The sequence below is a fragment of the Clarias gariepinus genome, chromosome 5 (genome assembly GCF_024256425.1).
Source record: "Clarias gariepinus isolate MV-2021 ecotype Netherlands chromosome 5, CGAR_prim_01v2, whole genome shotgun sequence".
NCBI classification, from domain to species: domain Eukaryota; kingdom Metazoa; phylum Chordata; class Actinopteri; order Siluriformes; family Clariidae; genus Clarias; species Clarias gariepinus.
In genome coordinates, this window is record NC_071104.1 from 26,045,949 (window position 1) to 26,064,962 (window position 19,014).

The following is a 19,014-nucleotide window of genomic DNA, read 5'->3' on the forward strand; positions in this document are numbered from 1 at the left end:
TCACTAAGCCACTGAGTCATAAAACTGTGGCTTTCTGTTTACAGTATTTCAGTGTATGTGGAGTCTGTGAATAAAAGGTAAAAGCCCAGTTTAGACCAGCAGAGGGCGATAAATAGCAAAGGTTAAAAATGAAAAGTGCCTGTTCATTCATTAACACACGCTTGTATTCTCCCAATGCTAAACATTTTTTTTTTTTTTTTTAACTAAAGTTTATTCTAGCACCCCTAGAAAAAAATAGTTATGTCTTAACATGGGCATCTGTCAAGTGCACAATGCCCAGAAGCCCCAGCAGGTGATGCCATTTACCAAGTACTAAATCCACGTGGCTCATTATGGACATGCGTAGAGCGGCTCTTTCATTTCACAACTGAGCTGATGTATTATTTCTGTTGTTGTTTTTTTGGCGTTTTTTTATATATTATATCAATAGTCATGCCATTAATAAGAAAAGGCAAAAAGAGAGAGAGAGAGAGAGAGAGAGAGAGAATATGCAATGTTTATATATGTTTATAAACGTTATTTATAATGTAATCTACCTTCTATAATATGGCAACAATGTAATTTGGCAACAACGTATTCTTTTTTTAACATTCCTGCCAATAAAGCGCTGCTGAACTGAACTGAACTGAGAGAGAGAGAGAGAGAGAGAGAGATTGATAGAACAATCCACCAATCAGCGTTGACTAAGTGAACCGCAGACTAGGCTGAAACCTAAATGGCTTTGCACTCCCTACTTAGGCGCACTACAGTGACCACAAAATAATGGCTCGTGCGCTTTACGTAGTGCACTAACACTGAAACAGGGAGCTGTTTGGATTTCGACTTGACTTGACTGTGGAACAAAACCCAAGCCTGCCTCATCGTCCTGACCTGCACACATCAGTGAAGAGAGAGAGAGAGAGAGAGAGAGCATTGACCATCCATTACACTTTTAGTGCAAGAGGAAAGAAAAAGGCACCAAGATAGGGGATCAAGGGGTCATGGCTGGGTTTCTGGTATGGTTTTGGAACGAGAGGTTTTGGCTGCCTCATAACGTGACCTGGGCCGACCTGAAAAACACTGAGGAGTCCACGTTCCCTCAGGCGGAGGATCTGTATGTGGCGTGTCCACTGGCCTTCTTCATCTTCATCATCAGACTCGTGTTTGAGAGGTACGAGCACAGCATCCTCACCGGAATAATGCCACCGTGTTAGTGTGAGCGGTGTGAGCAGGAAGCAGAGTGGGATAGGTCCACGCTCGCTCGCGCGCGCGCGTGTGTGTGTGTGTTAAAACACACGCTGCCCCATGCAGACAATGACAGCAGTGCGATACGGCCTGTTATCTCTGCGCTTTAAAAGCTAGAGAGAGGACATTCTTTAGAGAGTGCATGTGTGCATTGTCACCAAAAAACACCCCCAACTCTACTTGTTTTTTTTTTTACCTCTTCATGTCATTGTCGTGATATTATATGCTGTCCATCATGTGTGTGTGTATACCTTTTAGAAATCATTTAAGTTGTACCACTGATACAGCTTTAAAATCTTTGCTCTAAAATCTAATGAATCATGCAGGACATCTCAAACTTTTTTTTTTTTTTTACTTTAATTTAAAACTGTGAGATTCTTTAAATACCACACACCCCTTCTAGGCATACACATATTAAGCTGTCTACTATGATAATTTGGCTGTTGGTTCAAGCCGTAGAAGCTTCCACTAACAGGACAGGTTAGATTAAAGTTAAACTTATTTATAGCTCTACTTGATTTTGAGTTATCAAGCATACGGTCCTAAAGGATGTGGCATTGTGGTTTAGCGCTGTTCCCTCAGCATGCATAGAGTTTACATGTTCTCCCAAGTTTCCTCCAGGTTACTTAGGTTTCCCCAACAGTAAACAGGGCATGCATTGATTTCCAAATGCCTGTAATGTATGATTGTGTGTATGCTGTTGTATGTGTGTGAATGCCTGTAAAGGTTGGGGTCTTCAGCAATGTAACTTCCCCTAGGATGAGGTCATAGAAGTCATTGCAGTTATCCATTGCTTAGTGAAGTCAGCTTCTTGAATTGATAGATGATGAATGTTCAGGGCAACACCAGTGTAACTCAATAAGAACAGACCCCCAGGCAAAGCTTCATGGTCCTCTGAGGGTCCCCGGCCCCTACTTTAAGCACCGCTACCCTGTATGTTACTGCTCCAGTGACCAGAAAAAGTACAGTTTGATACCCTTATGTCTTTGAGTGCACTGACAGCTTTATTTAGTTGGTCTTAATAAAGTATGTACTTATTTATTTATTTATTTATTTATTTTTGTGGCATTCTAAAATTGTGTTGCCCATTTTGTCTGCATTATTACTCTGTTTGTACTTTAAAGATTTTTTGATCTGAAAAAACACAACAAACCCCCCATATTTACTTTTGTCATTTTTTTCCCTCTAAAGGACAAGAAGCCTTAAGGCGTTCAGCAATATTTCTTTCAACATTCTATAACTATTTCTGAGTTTACTTTGTAACAGAACATGAAAGGCACCTTAAAACAATACTTTATCTCCAACCTAAAGGGTGTGCACAAACGCAGACTTTTATTTATGATATGGGATCATGAAGCAGTAGACCTTGCACTGACACTATTAAATAGCAATAAATAACTTCATGTACAAATAATAGGTGTTCATGTTCAAAAAGGGAACTGTTATGCAAGGTGATGTACCACATTTAGCATTCTCTATAACAGTATTTGCTGTGACGTTTTCCACACTTCATGACATTCACCAGTCCCCAGGAGTTACATTTCTTTGGATTGTAGCAAAATTTGCTTGTAAGGAGAAAGTGTTAGATGAATATCAGTAAGTTTCAAGTGTCAGTTTTTTTCACTGTGATATGAAGTTTCTCTGGTACAGCATTTACTAAGTGTCGGGTCCCTCTGTTTTAGTATAACACCAATATCATGCTCAAGTTTTTACAAAAAATAAATTTCTTGTGGAACTAATGATTTTGTACTAATTGCAGGATTTATTAAGAAGTTCCAAGTTGCACTTCCTTCTAGAGACTTCTAGTATACGTCGGCTCAGGGTTCAAGGTCTCAAAGGACCAGAGGTTTTATAAAATTCTTGCAGCCATGACCTCCACCCCCCCCCCCCCTTATTGCAGAAATATTTTAGAACATAACACACTATTTAAATATTGAAATCATCTATTTAAATGATATTACAAATGATATAAAATGAATAAAAATGCATAATTTTCTGGTAGGGCATTTGTAGGTCAGTGGCAGGTTTCTCTCCTGCCATGCGGAAAGCCCGGGTTTAATTCCCACCCAATGGCCAAAACACCAGCCACTAGATATAGTGCCAGTCTTAAGCTGGATAAAATGGGAGGGTTGCGTCGGGAGAGGGTAAAACCTGTGCCAAGTTGTGTTTGGGATCGGATTGGCCACCCCTTAATAGAAGCAGCCAAAAAACAACAATTACAACAGTTTAATAATTGATTAATGGAAAAAGATATTTCTGAACCTTTTACCAGCAGTGTAACATTACTTGTAGACCTACTTGTTACTTACTTAAAGCCAATAAAACTAAACAGGTAAATAATAAAAAGAGCTCAATAATAAATAACAAAAAAGTATTATAAATGCCATCACTATGCTTTACAGGTCTCTCCCCATCCCTGGACCCCACTTTCAGGACAACGAGCATGAATAATCATATCTTTTGTATTAATATTATTATTATTATTTATTTTTATTTTTTTTATTCGACTTGTTAAACATCTTTTATAATCCAGATATATTTGATGATGGAAGATTTCTATTGTAAAGATTTATATTTTTCTTATCCATCTCTCTCACTCTTTTTGCTTAAATTGTGGTCTGTCTTGTGTGGCACCCTGTCACACAACCTTCACAATTTTCCCACGTATATAAGTTTGACTGTGACGTAATAGATGTATGTGTTTTCCCACTGCAGACTGATACACTGTGCAGTTGTGCTGCACTATAAATAACACCACCCACTGGTTTCTAAACACAGATAATTCACAGCACAAGTATAAAAGGATCCTTAATGGCACCTGTCCATATTACAAAATATTTGTGGACTTATTCAGTTAAATGTTATATATATATTTGCGATTTCATCTGACAAGTCTGTGTAGACATATGAGTATGATTTATGGCGTATACTTCTCCACTAGATATATTGTGGGTTTGTTAGCAGCTACTTCCTCAATGTCTGGTTTCTAATGTGCTTCATACTGCCATACTTGGTTATGCTCTTTCACTTTACAAGGAGAAAAGGAAAATGTTTGCCATTGTATTTGTTAGACGTAAGTAGGACCAGATATTCCGCTATTATAAATGGAAAGATGTCCTCCTCCTTGCACAGATAGTGGGTCTTTCAGTTCAGTGGAGAGACTGTGCAGTAATGTTGAGTTTAATGTTGGAGATAAAGCTGTTGTTTGTAAATGAAAGAAATTCTAACACAGATTTTTTCCTTTGACAAATGACCAGCGTAGTCAGGATAACAATGTTGTCTGTTTGTTGTCAGGTTTATTGCTAGACCATGCGCTCTGGGACTGAAAATCCAGGCAAACGGGCCTCGGAAGGCTCAAGCAAATGCCATTTTGGAGAAGGTCTTCACTGCTATCACAATGGTATGAATATGTCTTTTACCATTACATTTAAAGGTCATCTCTCGAACAACACAACAGAGGATTAAATGCTTAAACATCCATATCACGTACAGTAGTATGTAGTAATTTGTTATGAAGCATGTAACAAAACATGGCAACTCGTTTATCATTTATTCCTATTAGATTTACAAAGGTTTCCATATAATGCTGATTTGCTTCATAGTTGAGTGCATAGCTTGATGAGTTTCAACCAGGCATAAGTTGCTGAGCACATTCATGGCACAGCTGATTTGCATTTAGTGATCCAAGCTCACGGAGCTGAAAATGACAAAAAGGGAGACTTATCGGCAAAAAAGCACATCTTCCAATAATACGGCTCATTCTTTGCAGACTAACCCTGACTTTTTTATTGGGCAACTTTTAATTTGTATTAATAGAATAGCGAGTATCCTTTTTGGATTGCTTTCTTTTAAAACTGTATTCAGTTTATCTTAAATTATCATGTGTTTTTTTTTTAGAAAAGATTTCTGTTACAAAAAAATAAGATGTTTTTAGATGGATAAAAGGTGCAACATAAATATGCAGACATACAAAATAACCATTTCTTTGGAAAATTGCAGGACTTTCGGCATTGCATGAAACCTAAAGATGAATATTTTTCCAGTTGTGCGAAGTGCATAAAAAACCTCATAATCACTATAATTTCAAACTGCTATCTACTATCATTTATAATTTAAAATCGTGTATAAAGGCGCATTCGGGTGATTTGAGTCAGATTCCTGGTTCAGTATAAGCTCCACTTTGAGGTTTGAGGTTTATTACTGTATCATGTCTGGTTGCTGAGATATGGAGAGTGAATGTTTTTGTGAAAAAGTTGAATTGATGATTGCATAATATAGTGAGATAGAATGAACCATCAGTCTCACCAGGACACCAGGATTTCCCTGCCTCCCCTAAAAAATATATATGCGAGTGGAGTGGTTTTATAGCGAAAAATGCATGTTTTTCTTTTAAAATTGGATCAACTCCATTAAAGTTCTTCAAAACAGTGTTAAGGATTAACACTTTCTCTTAATTCGTTTGAAGGATTTGGAAGATAAGGTATTTAGCCATTGATTTTTACCAAAATGAAAAAATGTAAAAGGTTTCACTCTGTTGGCCGTAGCGCAAAATTAACCTGTGTGACTTAATACCAGACGCTAAATAACGGATCAGCCTTTAAAGTTATAATGATCATTAGTGACTAGATATGCTTTTTGTAAACATTTTCTGCTTTTTGAAATATATGCTAAAATATTTTCATAAACACCACATTACTTGTAAAAAGAAATATTCTTTATTATATTCTGCTTAATTAAAAAGATCCAAAAACAAAACATTTTATGATATGAGAGGTTTTACTTTTTGTTAAGAATATGTTTTAGGGCCATTTGAACAATGAACTGTTGCATAATGGATTTTACACTTATTTATCAGGGTTTGTTTGTTGAATTGCAAGGCATTTGGTGCTATAAATAGAAATCTGTTTGACTACAGAAATAAAGTGCTGCGGTTTGTTAATCTCTGATCATCTCTCATCTCTCCCCATTATTCTAAATGTATCGCTTAAAACAACGCTACTAATGTGCCCTTGAGTGCAAGATTAACCCCTTAAACTTTCAATACAATAAATGATTCAGTAACTACAGTGAACCAAATTGGAAAAGAACGTAGTTATAGATTTTCGTCCTATGAATAAGCTATACAGTAAGTTTGAGGAATAGTAACCTTCTATCTGATCATACCCAGGCCCTGATAAGTAATGCATAAGATGACATCATCATTTTATAATCGGGTAATCTCAGCATGAGGTGAAAACCAAATAGATATCAGCCAATAATCTTCTGCAGCATGACTTTGTATAATTGTACAGACTTGTGGCTGAATCTAAAAAAAAAAACAAGATTTAATTCCAGTGCAACAACTCGCTACCTCAGCCGAGTGTCTATATCTAGGTGACTGTTGTGTCTGGAAATCGAGGCCAGGTTAATGTTCGCAGTTTTTCTGCCCCATTTTGTCTGCAATATACATTTACTTAAAACCTTAAAAGGGACACGTGTCCCTTTTAAGGCGCAGGAAGGGACACGTGTGAACATTCAGAAAGCGTTTTTATGTTTAGGATTTTATAAACATCATTCATTCATTTATTGTCGCTGCAACTGATGAGATGAGCAATGAGTATTATCCTTTTACAAATCCAAACTGACGGTAGAAAGGAGTGAGCATGGCGTGCCCAGGTCTATCAGTGCCAGCTTCTGCTGATGTGTGAGCACTATTTTTGGCATGCCAATGGAAAAAAAAAAAAGGTTTCTTGACAAATGTTCAGCTTAATGAGCATAGACTTGGCCCGGATTAGCAGAGATCGGACAGCTTGTCACTGTAAATGTAGAACGGCTTCAGCTCTGCTCTTTCTAACTTGCTAATTGAATAAATAAATGGGGTGTAATGACAGTCTAGACTTGTACTCTAATGAGTATTTGTGAAAAGAGTGCGAAAACATACGGACTCGAATAAAAGAAATCTCCAAGTGTGTAACATGCACAGATAGCTTATCCTCTTTTATATAATTCGCTACAGAGATTCCAACTGTCTCTGAAAACAACATCAGCACAAGAAATGTGCATCAGCAACTTCATGAGAAGAGGTTTTCATGCCTGAGCAGCTGCACACAAGTCTAAGGTCACTATGTGAAATACCAAAGCTCGCCACCACCGGACTGGAGCAGTGGGAATGTATTCATTTGAGTGATAACATGCACGTCACTATCTTGCAGACTGCTGAATGAATCTGGGTAGCAGAGCACTATAGTACCTACCAAAATCTGTATCGTCACCTGTAATGTTTCCAGTGGGAGGGGTTTGGGGTGCCTAGTTCCAGGGATGCATACAGTACATAGATATTTTGGACAATTGCAAGATTTTAGATTTATAGGAGGAGATTTGATGAGGCTGGTGTGAAGGAGCTCTAGTGACCTGATCTGATCTGACCTGATCTGACTTGACCTTAACCTCACAGGACATCTTTAGAATGAGTTAGAATATTGATTGTGAACCTGTTTCCTGACCTTACAAATTTTCTTTTGTCTGAATAGACACAAATTCCCACAGACACGATAAAACTTTTGTCAATATCCTTTCCAAATGAGGAAGCCTAAGCTTTGCAAGCTCCTCCTATATAACTCAGTAATGTTTTATAAAATGATGGCTTTAAAAAGAATTAAGTTGTGTATATCTGTTATACATGACCTAAATTTGTGGATTTTAGGTTATTACACTGTGTTGTAATAAAAAGCGACCATGTGAGAGTAATCCACTTCTTGTGTCATTTTGCCAAACAAAGGCAAATCAAATGATGAGCAGTCTTCAAATGTTTTTTTTTTTTTTTTTTTTTGCAAGTGTAATGTAATTACGACACAGTGAAACATCAATAACTGGCTCCTCAGACTGATCCTGATGTTCTGCAGTTCTCCGCTCTCGTAGGGTCATTCACCTACGACTAGCATTAGCCACCAGCTGTTATGATAACAAACAGGGCGACACGTCCAATGAGGAAATCCAATCAAAAATGCCTATTAGTGACTCAGAAGCCTGCTCATTTCTCTGATAGGATTTATTTTTTTTTAAATAGACCTTGATAATGAAACTTCTACAGAGGGTGGTGTGATTTTTTTTTTTCTTTTTTTTTTTTTTTTCTTGCTATAGAATAAACAAAAAAAATCAATTTTGTGCTTGGTGTTTTTGGTGTTGGCATACTAGAGCAAAACAAATGTACTAGAGCAAAAAAATGTAAATATATATGTAACCAGGACTTACCGAGCGAGGGGTGTGTCAGGGTAAGAAGGGAAGTGCATGAAGCAATGCACCCATCATGCATAGCGTCCACTGTACAAGCCTCTGGTGGCTGGAATGTTATGATTGGGGGTTGCTTCAGTTGGTCAGGTCTAGGCTTAGCAATCTTATGTGGCAATAAAATAAAGTCAGCTGACTATACAGTATGTGCACACAATCAAAAGAATTATTTGTATGAAATGTAAAAGTGTATGAAATATAATGTGTGTGTGTGTATGTGTGTGTGTGTATATATATTTAAAAAATAGTCACACACACTTTTATATATATTTGTGTGTATATACTGTGTTTTAATATACATACACACACACACACACACATACATACATATATATATATATATATATATATATATATATATATATATAGTGTTGCAATATACAGTGTGTGTGTGTATATATATATATATATATATATATATATATATATATATATATATACTGTTTATGCACACACACACACATACTATTTATGCATGTGTGTACAGTATGTCAGGTTGAGGTTTAATCAATACTAAAAGATAATGATGAAATGTTTGTCTCTCAGCATCCTGATGAGAAGAGGTTAGAGGGCTTGTCAAAGCAACTGGACTGGGACGTAAGGACAATCCAGCGATGGTTTCGACAGAGACGCAATCAAGAGAAACCGAGTACTCTGACCCGCTTCTGCGAGAGCATGTAAGAGTCTTTTTTTCTTTCTTTTTTTTGAAACCTGTGTAAATAGAAATGTAACCAGCTGAGTCACTACCAGCAGTGTTGTTTTTAAGCTGAAGCAGATTTGATGTAATCCAAATGCTTTTATTTGTATTTTTAGGACAAAATGCACTCACTGTGCTTGGCTCAGTTGGAAAAGAGAAAAGTATATCGAACCTCAGAGCTGCTTGTTTAACTCTCTCCAGGAGCGCTAGGAAATCAGGGCAGGGTTTACACTCCGACGACGTGGCTTTGCTTTTACTGTAATAAAGCAGTGGGACATTCTCTTGTTTCTAGTGATATCTCTTAGTTATGTTACGAAACCCAATTCTTTATATTGCCCTATTATATCTATATTGGGTTTCCCAAATCATATGCAATGTGTAATGCGTATAATATTGGGGAGGTGCTGCTGTAGGAAAATAATCAACAGTACTTGGGTGTGATGGAGTCTGATTACTGTATGCATTCTGATGTTGATTATTTTCCTGTAGTAGCTTGTCTTTAGGTTTTTCTTATTCATATTTCGTTTTTTACATTATTGCATTAAAAAAACACATTATATGTTATATCCATTTATCAGTTTTAATGTTCTGGAACATCCATTGAAAAGTTCGTTTTATTACTTTTTTTTTTATTGAAGCTGTTATTTTATCAGTCAATCCCTCATTAGCCTTTTTTTTAAATAGTTAATTATAGTTAATATAATTTCTTTAGAATGCTTTAACATATTAGCGATTATTATTTTATCTTTAATTTGTTTATTCGTTGTAAATTATGTTGAGCATTCACCAATAATATATCTGTCACCTGAAACAAATGAGCAAATTAAAATAAACCTGTGGTTTGAGTTTCAGTTCGTACTACTCTCTCAGAGCCCTGATGTTATAAAAAAAAGAAATCAACGTCTTGTACCCAATCAGGTTTGAGAATTAAACACTGCGGCCTGTTCGTCACATTTGTGGTTTGCGTAACCCAGAACATCTGCCATCCTTGTAGATGCTGTTTAAGAGTCAGCCATCTCACCGGCTTGCACGCTTCCTCACTGTACACCATGTTTAACAGTACTGTTCTCTTAGGCCTATCTTGCTTATATTTCTCAAAAACATGTATGGTTGTATTCACAACAGCTAAATCATTTCCATGTAATTATGTCTTTGTCTGATAAAGGTTTATGTGGTAGGTTTGGCAGATTGCTTTCTTCTGCATTTCCTCTTTTTATAACGGTAACCGAGGCAAAGTCATAGACACATTGAGGCCAGAGACAGTTGATTAGGGAAACAGGGCATGGAGTTCTTCATTATCTTACCTCTGCATTCTCTTTCTGTGGCGAAGTCTCTCTCCATCTGTAGCACTACTCAGAGCCAGAGTCTACAATAACGTACCTTCATTCTACATCTGTGCATTGGCTATACTTTCTAATGAATATTGCTAAATTAGCAGATAAAAGATGCCTGAACCAGATTTAAAAAAAATTATTATTATGGAAAAACAGGGCTGTATAATTTAGGAGAATTTTGTCTTATCCTTTCCTTTTACTTGGAAGGAAAACTAAGTGATTAAGACCTAAGGTGATACAGTAGTTTAGTACAGTAATGTAGCTGTTTCACAATCACATGTGCTACAATAATTCATTTATTCTGTAACAATACATTGCAAATACACCAACAAGTTAAATACAAGAGGTTTTATTAGCTACACCTACAGGACAGGCACTATCACCACTGACATTGATTATTTCGTAGAGGTGAATCTTCTGTTCCCTTTCAGGGGTCGCCACAGCGAATCATCTGCCTCCACCTAACCCTATCCTCCTCTTCTCTCACACCAACTAACTTTATGTCCTCACTCACTGCATCCATAAATCTCCTCTTTGGTCTTCCTCTAGACCTCCTGCCTGGCAATTCCAACCTCAGCATCCTTCTACCGATATATTCACCATCTCTCCTCTGAACATGTCCAAACCACCTCAATCTGGCCTCTCTGACTTTATCTCCAAAACAACTAAAATGTGTTGTCCCCCTGATGAACTCATTCTTGATCCTATCCATCCTTGTCACTCCCAAGGAGAACCTCAACATCTTTAGCTCTGCTACCTCCAACTCTGCCTCCTGTCTTTTCTTCAGCGCCACTGTCTCTAAGCCGTAGAGCATCGCTGGTCTCACCACTGTCCTGTACACCTTTACTTTCATTCTTGCTGATACTCTTTTATCACACAACACACCTGACACTTTTCTCCACCCATTTCAACCTGCCTGTACCCGCCCTTTTTCTACACTCTCCGTTGCTCTGGACCGTTGGCCCTAAGTATTTAAAGTCCTGCACCTTCTTTACCTCTGCTCCCTGTATCCTCACCGGTCCTCCTGGGTCCCTCTCATTCACACACATGTATTCCGTCTTACTGCGGCTAACCTTCATTCCTCTGCTTTCCAGAGCATACCTCCACCTCTCCAAATTTTCTTCCACCTGTTCCCTGCTCTCGCTACAAAGCACATTATCATCTGCAAACATCATAGTCCATGGGGACTCCTGTCTTACCTCATCTGTCATCCTGTCCATCACCAGCGCAAACAAAAAGGGGCTTGGAGTTGATCCTTGATGCAGACCCACCTCCACCTTGAACTCTTTTGTCACCCCTACAGCACATCTTACCACTGTCTTACAGCTCTCATACATGTCCTGCACCACTCTAACATATTTCTCTGCCACTCCAGACTTCCTTATACAACACCACAGCTCCTCTCTCAGCACCCTGTCGTTCGCCTTCTCTAAATCTACAAAGACACAATGCAACTCTTTATTACCTTTTCTGTACTTCTCCGCCAGCATCCTCAAAGCAAATACTGCATCTAATGTACTCTTTCTAGGCATCTAACCATATTGCTGCTTATAAATGCTCACCTCTGCCCTTAACCTAGCTTCCACTACTCTTTCCTACAGCTTCATTGTATGGCTCATTAGCTTTATGCTTAGCAATTTTAAGAATCGGCAACCAATACACTTTTCCTCCATTCTTCTGGAATCCTCTCACTCTCCAAGATCTTGTTAAACAAACTAGTTAGAAACTCTTCTGCCACCTCTCTTAAGCACTTCCATACGTCCACAGGTATGTCATCAGGACCAACAGCCTTTCCACTCTTCATCTTCCTCAACGCCCTTCTTACCTCACTTTTACTAATACTTGCTACTTCCTGTTCCACAACAGTCACCTCTTCTACTTTTTGTTCTCTTTCGTTTTCCTCATTCATCAACTCTTTGAAATACTTCTTCCATCTTCCCATCACCCTCCTGGCATCTGTCAGTACATTTCCATTTCTATCTTTAATCACTCTAACCTGCTGCACATCCTTCCCATCTCGATCTTTCTGCCTCGCCAACCTGTACAGATCCAATTTTGTAGAGTTGAATACTCTGGTTAAAAAGTGTTGAGTAGTTTTGTGTAATAGTAAGTCCAGTTCCAAAGGTTTTGTTGATGTTGATGAACTTGCTATAGTGTTATATTTCTATGCTAAAACCAGGATTTGTAGAGCAGATCCTTGACATACATTACTCTGCAAAAGTTTGGAGCCACTGCTCATTTACTATATTGTACCATATTACAATATTAAACTACCTTCAATGATGTAGATTAAATTAAACAAATGGGGACAAATGATTTACAGTTAAAAGGTGCCTAAAGATAAATTTTAAAAAGTTTGTTTATGTACAACCTCAGCAGCAACCTCATTTCCCCTCTTGTCTGTTCCAACCACTCTGCATTTAACCTCACCAGTATACTAATCACCCGTCTGATCACGCCATTATCTGCACCTATTTTTTACTGGTTCATGCCTTAAGTTAGACGGGTTTTTTATGCTCAAATGATTCATATGTCGCTGTGTGGCTTAACGATAACAAAAAAACATTCCTCTAAAACTGCTCAGGTACAGCAAATGTAGGGAGACAAAACATGCCAAAAATGAGAGGCAATTCAGAAAGCCTTAATACTACATTAAAATACAAAAAAGTCTGGCTCTTTGGAGGAAAATCAAGAATTTTGAGATGGTTATCTCCCATAATTGTCTATAGTATCAGTGCTTTGTAACAATCAACCAGACATGAGGAATTCTACAGCACTGAAGTTTTGGCAGTTTCATGATAAGATGATGATTTTTTTATTTTTTATTTTTTTTTTTTGCTTATGTTGCTCGAAATTTGAAGTTAGTATAAAAAGTTTGTGTTATTTAATAAATGAATAACTTTTTGCATTGCCATTTATGAGGTGTACAGTAAGAGGAGTAAACTATTGCCAATGACCAAATGCCCTGGGCAGGACCTTGAGTCACCCTTACAGTATATCACACGACCCCATTGATTATTTTCCTGAAACAGAGCACCCTGTTATAATTTTCTTCACAGGCTACAATCAGTAATTATACACATACAAAATGCACCTGTATGCTAGAAATACCTGGAAAAATGACCATTGGGAATAGATACGAGGTAGATGTTCCTAATAAACCGGCAACTCTGTGTATATCTCCCCTCACTATGATTCTCACACCTTCTGGTCTTGTACGGCAGAGTGAGTGCTGAAGCGAGATTGGATTTCTCGACGCCTACAGAGCACAAGGAATAATCAAAGTCGTCATAGAAACACAATATGACTTTAGCGTTCCACAGCGTGTGGTCAGTGTCAGACTCTTTTTGACAGAGTGTTTAAAGCAGCTATAAATCATTTCTACTTGTATTTGCATTTTCCAGTCAAATATGTGCCAGTAAGAGAAGCAGAGGTGATTAGATATCTGCATCCATGTTGACATTTTGTTGTTTGTTTCACTTCTAGTCCTGTCTTAAGCACAGAGAGTTTTGCCCTGTAACCAGTAACCGTGTATTAATAGCCCTGATCGGACGGCACTTCAAACTCTCTCTCTCTCTCTCTCTCTCTCTCTCTCTCTCTCTCATACTGTTTGGAGTAACCTGTTGCCAAGCAACTGCCGTGACCTATCATTAAGTAAATGCTCATTTGTTTTTACAATTAATCAAGATTGAGCTTCAAATAGAAGCATTTAATTATTATTTTTTAAAGGGAACAACTGCCGTTTGCATGTAAAATGACAGGATTGATCTTTCCTTCCTCTTGACCGGACCGGACTGAACATAGTCTTTCTCTAGTAGTGAATCCTCATTGTTTTAGGGAAAAAGGTTTCGGTAAGAAGGTTGTTTTGTCCTGGAAGGCCATGGGAAACATTGAACACAGATAGCATCCTAAAAAAGAATAGGAGATTTCTGTGCGACAGTACCAGACATGCCGCAACACCATGTGAGCTCTTGCAGTGCCTCAGCAGGAGACAGGACGTCCTCTAGCATGGCCCCAATTTGTGAATCACATTCAAGGCTGCTTCCATGTTTTCTCTGCTTCTGTCAGCTCGAACAAGGTCTGTCATGAATCAGATGGTTTCACGCTGAAGTCTCTGAGTTTCCTATATGCCAAACCATGTGAATTCAAGGACACAAGACATGGTTTTTCTCTTTCTGTTTTTTTTTTTATCCTCTTTGGTTAGGAATTAGATTTTAAGTACCTGAACCTGGACACCTTATTAACTTAAAGACATCATTCGTTATATTAAACTTCCAGCTTCCTAACACGGTATGACTCTAAAACAATTCCTTCTATCCGTTTTCACCCAAATGAGGATGGCTTCCCTGTTGAGTTTGGTTCCTCTCAAGGAGTTGTTTTCCTTGGTCATCAGGGACAATCTGATCATTTTGAGTCATACACATTCTCTCATGTTTATACATATTTTCATCATTTTCTTTAGATCCTGTAAAGCTGCTTTGCGACAATGACAATTGTTAAAAGCACTATACAAATACAATTGAATTGAAGTGAACCATTTTCTTGTTGCTAAGCAGTGAAGAATTATATGGATTCACTTTATTATAGTTGTCTGTTTACTTTAAGAAAGAAAAAAAATACTTATGCCCTTTTAATGTATTGTTCATATAGTGACAATGTCTCTTAAGGCCATTATAACTTGCATTGAGTTGCGATGATGAAAAAGCATTTAAAAAAAGACAGCAAACAGCATTACAATGTGTAAAGACTTTGTCAGAAACTTTAAGTAATACAATACAGTTTATAAAGTTTAAACCACATATATTTTTTCATATTTAAATCTAAATTTTATTTATACATTTTATGAATGCTGAAATAGCTAATCTATTAATGTTGCGAACAAAAAAGCTACATTTACATTACCAGTCTGAAGTGAATCAATTCTGATTTCTTTTACTGTAATGTGAAAAAGAACTGATTTTTTGGGGGGTCTGTCTGAACGCACAAATCTGATCCTTTTTATACATGTCCAATACATGGTCAAGGGACTTAAAGGATGGGAATTCTTATGACTTTTGCTCATTCATTGGGCGCTGACAATCATCAGTCAGCACTGACAGCGCAGGGATTTTATAATGTAAACAATAATGACAGGCAAATCCCAAAAAAATCTGAATCGAACAATGTTGCTGGTAATGTAAACATAAACTAAATAAAATTTGTACATACAAACTTTTAACATTAAATCAGCTGCTTCCAATTAGTTTCTAATTCAATTATTTTCCAAAAATTCTAAAAACATTCAACAACCTGTGAAAATTGGGGTATATTTTATTCCATTAGTCACATTATATCACCCAGATTTAGTACTTATAGGAAAAAATCTAAAGAGCAGTTTAGTAAATATTTTAATTAGTTTGTATGTTTAAACAGTACAGTAAACCTTTTGGGTGTAAACCCCTACTAATGTTTCATCATACAGGTTACATGGCTAACACTTGGGTTGATACTGTATATGTATAAAACAAGCTCCGGTGGCTTATCTATACATTAATCCACAGTATATACACATGCAGTATATGTACCATTTTGCCCACTGGAAGAAGCTGAAGTCACATTCCTTGCTGTTATGTTCAGAAAAAGGAGGGTGTCAGGATATTGCTAACATCACAAGCCCAATGAATATGGTGCTTCATGTTTAAAACCACACTGGATGATTACAGAGCATAATTTAGCTTCAGGGAGCACTTCAGTCTGTGGTAGGAGCCTGATTGGCTGCAGGACTAATGGGCTTTGATTTTGGAGCTTTGGCGTCCGCTCTAAAGAAAAGTGTAGTCAGACAGACGACTGATCACAGGGGGAAAGGGAGTTCTAGTCTGAGCTGTATGCAGAATAAAGAGGAATGAAAAGGAATTCATTTATATACAGTAGAATATGCAGAGACTGTTTTAAGAAATGCTGAAATACAGATGTTTATGGAATATTGTGTGATTTTTCTGATTTTATTTTTGCTGTTGTTAATCATGAATTATACAATATCTTCCATACTCATTCATTTAAACATATTTACACATATAAAGATTAAACGCTGAAAGTTAAGTAAAACCTATGTTCTATGGTGTAGTGGTTAGCACAGTCGCCTTGCACCTCCAGGGTCCGGGTTCGATTCCCGGCCAGGCCCGATTCCTTTCTCTGTGTGCATGGAGTTTGCATGTTCTCTTCGTGCTTGGTGGGTTTCCTCCGGGTACTCCGGTTTCCTCCCACAGTCCAAAGACATGTAGGTTAGGCAAAACTGCCTCGTGCCCTAAGCCTCTGGGGAAAGGCTTCAGGACCCTGCAACCCTGAATACAGGATAACGTGGTATAGACGATGTGCGAGTGAGAGAGTGTTCCACATCTCAGACCCTAAGTTTTTCTGTGCGTGAGGTGAAATTGAGCAATCGTGCAAAAATAAACATTATTAAGCTACACTTTGATAATAAGGCATCCCTGCTTATGATTAATGCTCGTTTGGTGTGTCTTTTTCACAGGTGGAGGTTCACCTTTTACCTGTACATATTTACCTACGGGGTGCGGTATCTTAAAAAGGTAAGAGGTAGTCAGATCAAAAAGGAGGAAAATGATTAAGTGGACATTTCTCTATTTTATATGTACAGTTATAAATGTAAAGAATTCAACACATGTTAAACATGCTGCAAGTCTGTGTGTATGGTGTGGTTGGGGCTTCTTTTCACGTCTCTGTTTACTGGGAATCTTCCTATAATGGTTAACATTGGGAGTTTAAACAGTTACCAGAATTTTTATTCTTCCCTCATCTTCAGTTCAGTGTTCAATGACGAAATCAGAAACTGCAGGCTCCCAACCTGCTAGCTTCAGAAAGTTAATATGAAGATGTGAGCAATACAAAACAAAATTACAACAGCCTATATTAAGCCTGAACAATACATGCATGCACGTAGACTTTGTACCCGTCATTCCCTTTACAGTCAATTAACATTTTATAAGCAAGGGGATTGTGGCACTGCTGTTTTACTTTAAGGTTCAGTATCTGTTGTCGACTTGAATTGTAAGCAGACGTGATGTTTTCATAGCCATCTTTCATGATGTATGTTTTCTTACACTATGGAAGTGATTTTAGATGCAGATGTGCAAGCACAAGTACAGTATGTATGTAAGGAATAAAACACGGAAATAATCATTAGAGGTTTAATGTAATGCGAAGTGAATTTGCACGCTGGACTTTTCCTATCATAGCATGTACTAAAAGTGTTTTATTTCTTTTATCCCACACTGCATTTATCTTTTTATTTGCTAACAAATGAGACATATTGTTTTTAAATAAATTTTTACTTAGAGTTAATGTTGCGGAACATCTGTCACAATTAGTTCCTGTTATCAGTCCATTCACTCACCAGCCTCTCTTTTTCTGTTTAACTCATGTTATTGCAAAACACAAAGAACTCTATCCTGGGGCTATTGGTGGCTCAGTGGTAGGCTTCTCGCTCGCCATGAGGAAGGCCTGGGTTCCCCGCCCTCAGCCGTTGGGGATGCACAGCACACTTATTGCTGGTTCCAATCCTGGATAATAATAGGGAGGATTTCACCGGCGTATAACCCGCACCAAACTTAAACATGCGGATAGGATGCTGGAAAAAAAATAAGCGTTATTTGTATTACAAAGTGCATAAATTGGAGTCTTTTTTATAAATGTTGTGTTAAGTCTCCAAGCCTTACCTTATTAATGATTTTATGTTTTATTTTCGAGATAACAAGGCGTTTTTATGAGCGGCCACCCTGCGTCTAAGTCCCTGCGAATTTGTTTAGACTAGAAACAGTAACATATTAAAAGGATTCATATAAACCTGCCATTTGCATTGCAGCCTGCACTATTGTTAGAGCACCTGTTATAGAAAATGACCGATCAGGGTACAAATTTTCAACAGCACTGTGGTTTAAATGAGGTTTAAGCAGGAAAGAATGAATCTAAATGTTGTTTGTATCAACAAAAAACAATTACAGGTAGATTAAAACTCTTGCCTACGTACAGTATACTCTTTAGCTTGTAATTCTTTCAAATTAGCGTACTTGCCATTAAGTGTAACCATGTGTACACCATCACATTCGCCACAAAAGTTCAAACAGTTCTGTATGCTATATATTCCTTCCCTGGAACTAAGTTCTTAGTATATACTGTATATGTGTAAAGACATGGCTTCCCAAGGTTGCAGTGAAAAGTCCTCATTGAACATAATTGGGATAAACTGTAACACCAGGTCTTCTTGCCTGACATTGTTTCAAAATCCAGTAGGAAGTATAAAAATGGATGTGATGGGGAGGTGTCCACTTACTTCTGGCCATGTGATTTAGGTGGCACGGTGGATTAGTGGTTAGCCTGACCTGAGTCCAGGTTTGATTTCCGCCTCGGGATCCGTGTGCATGGAGTTTGCATGTTTATTTGCATGTTCTCCCCGTGCTTGGTAGGTTTCCTCCGGTTTCCTCCCACAGTCCAAAGACT

General features: G+C 37.7%; 1 protein-coding gene across 2 annotated transcripts in view; it reads left to right on the forward strand.

The window, feature by feature from the left end:
* Positions 1–853: 853 nt before the first annotated feature.
* cers6 (ceramide synthase 6) overlaps positions 854–19,014 on the forward strand; it is a 37,990-nt gene continuing 19,829 nt past the window's right edge. For both annotated transcript variants that reach the window (XM_053497295.1, XM_053497296.1), the window contains exons 1-4: positions 854–1,150; positions 4,519–4,624; positions 9,037–9,167; positions 17,030–17,087. In XM_053497295.1, the coding sequence (XP_053353270.1) occupies positions 981–1,150; positions 4,519–4,624; positions 9,037–9,167; positions 17,030–17,087 (465 nt within the window). In that variant the 5' untranslated portion in view covers positions 854–980. The remainder of the gene's footprint in view (positions 1,151–4,518; positions 4,625–9,036; positions 9,168–17,029; positions 17,088–19,014) is intronic.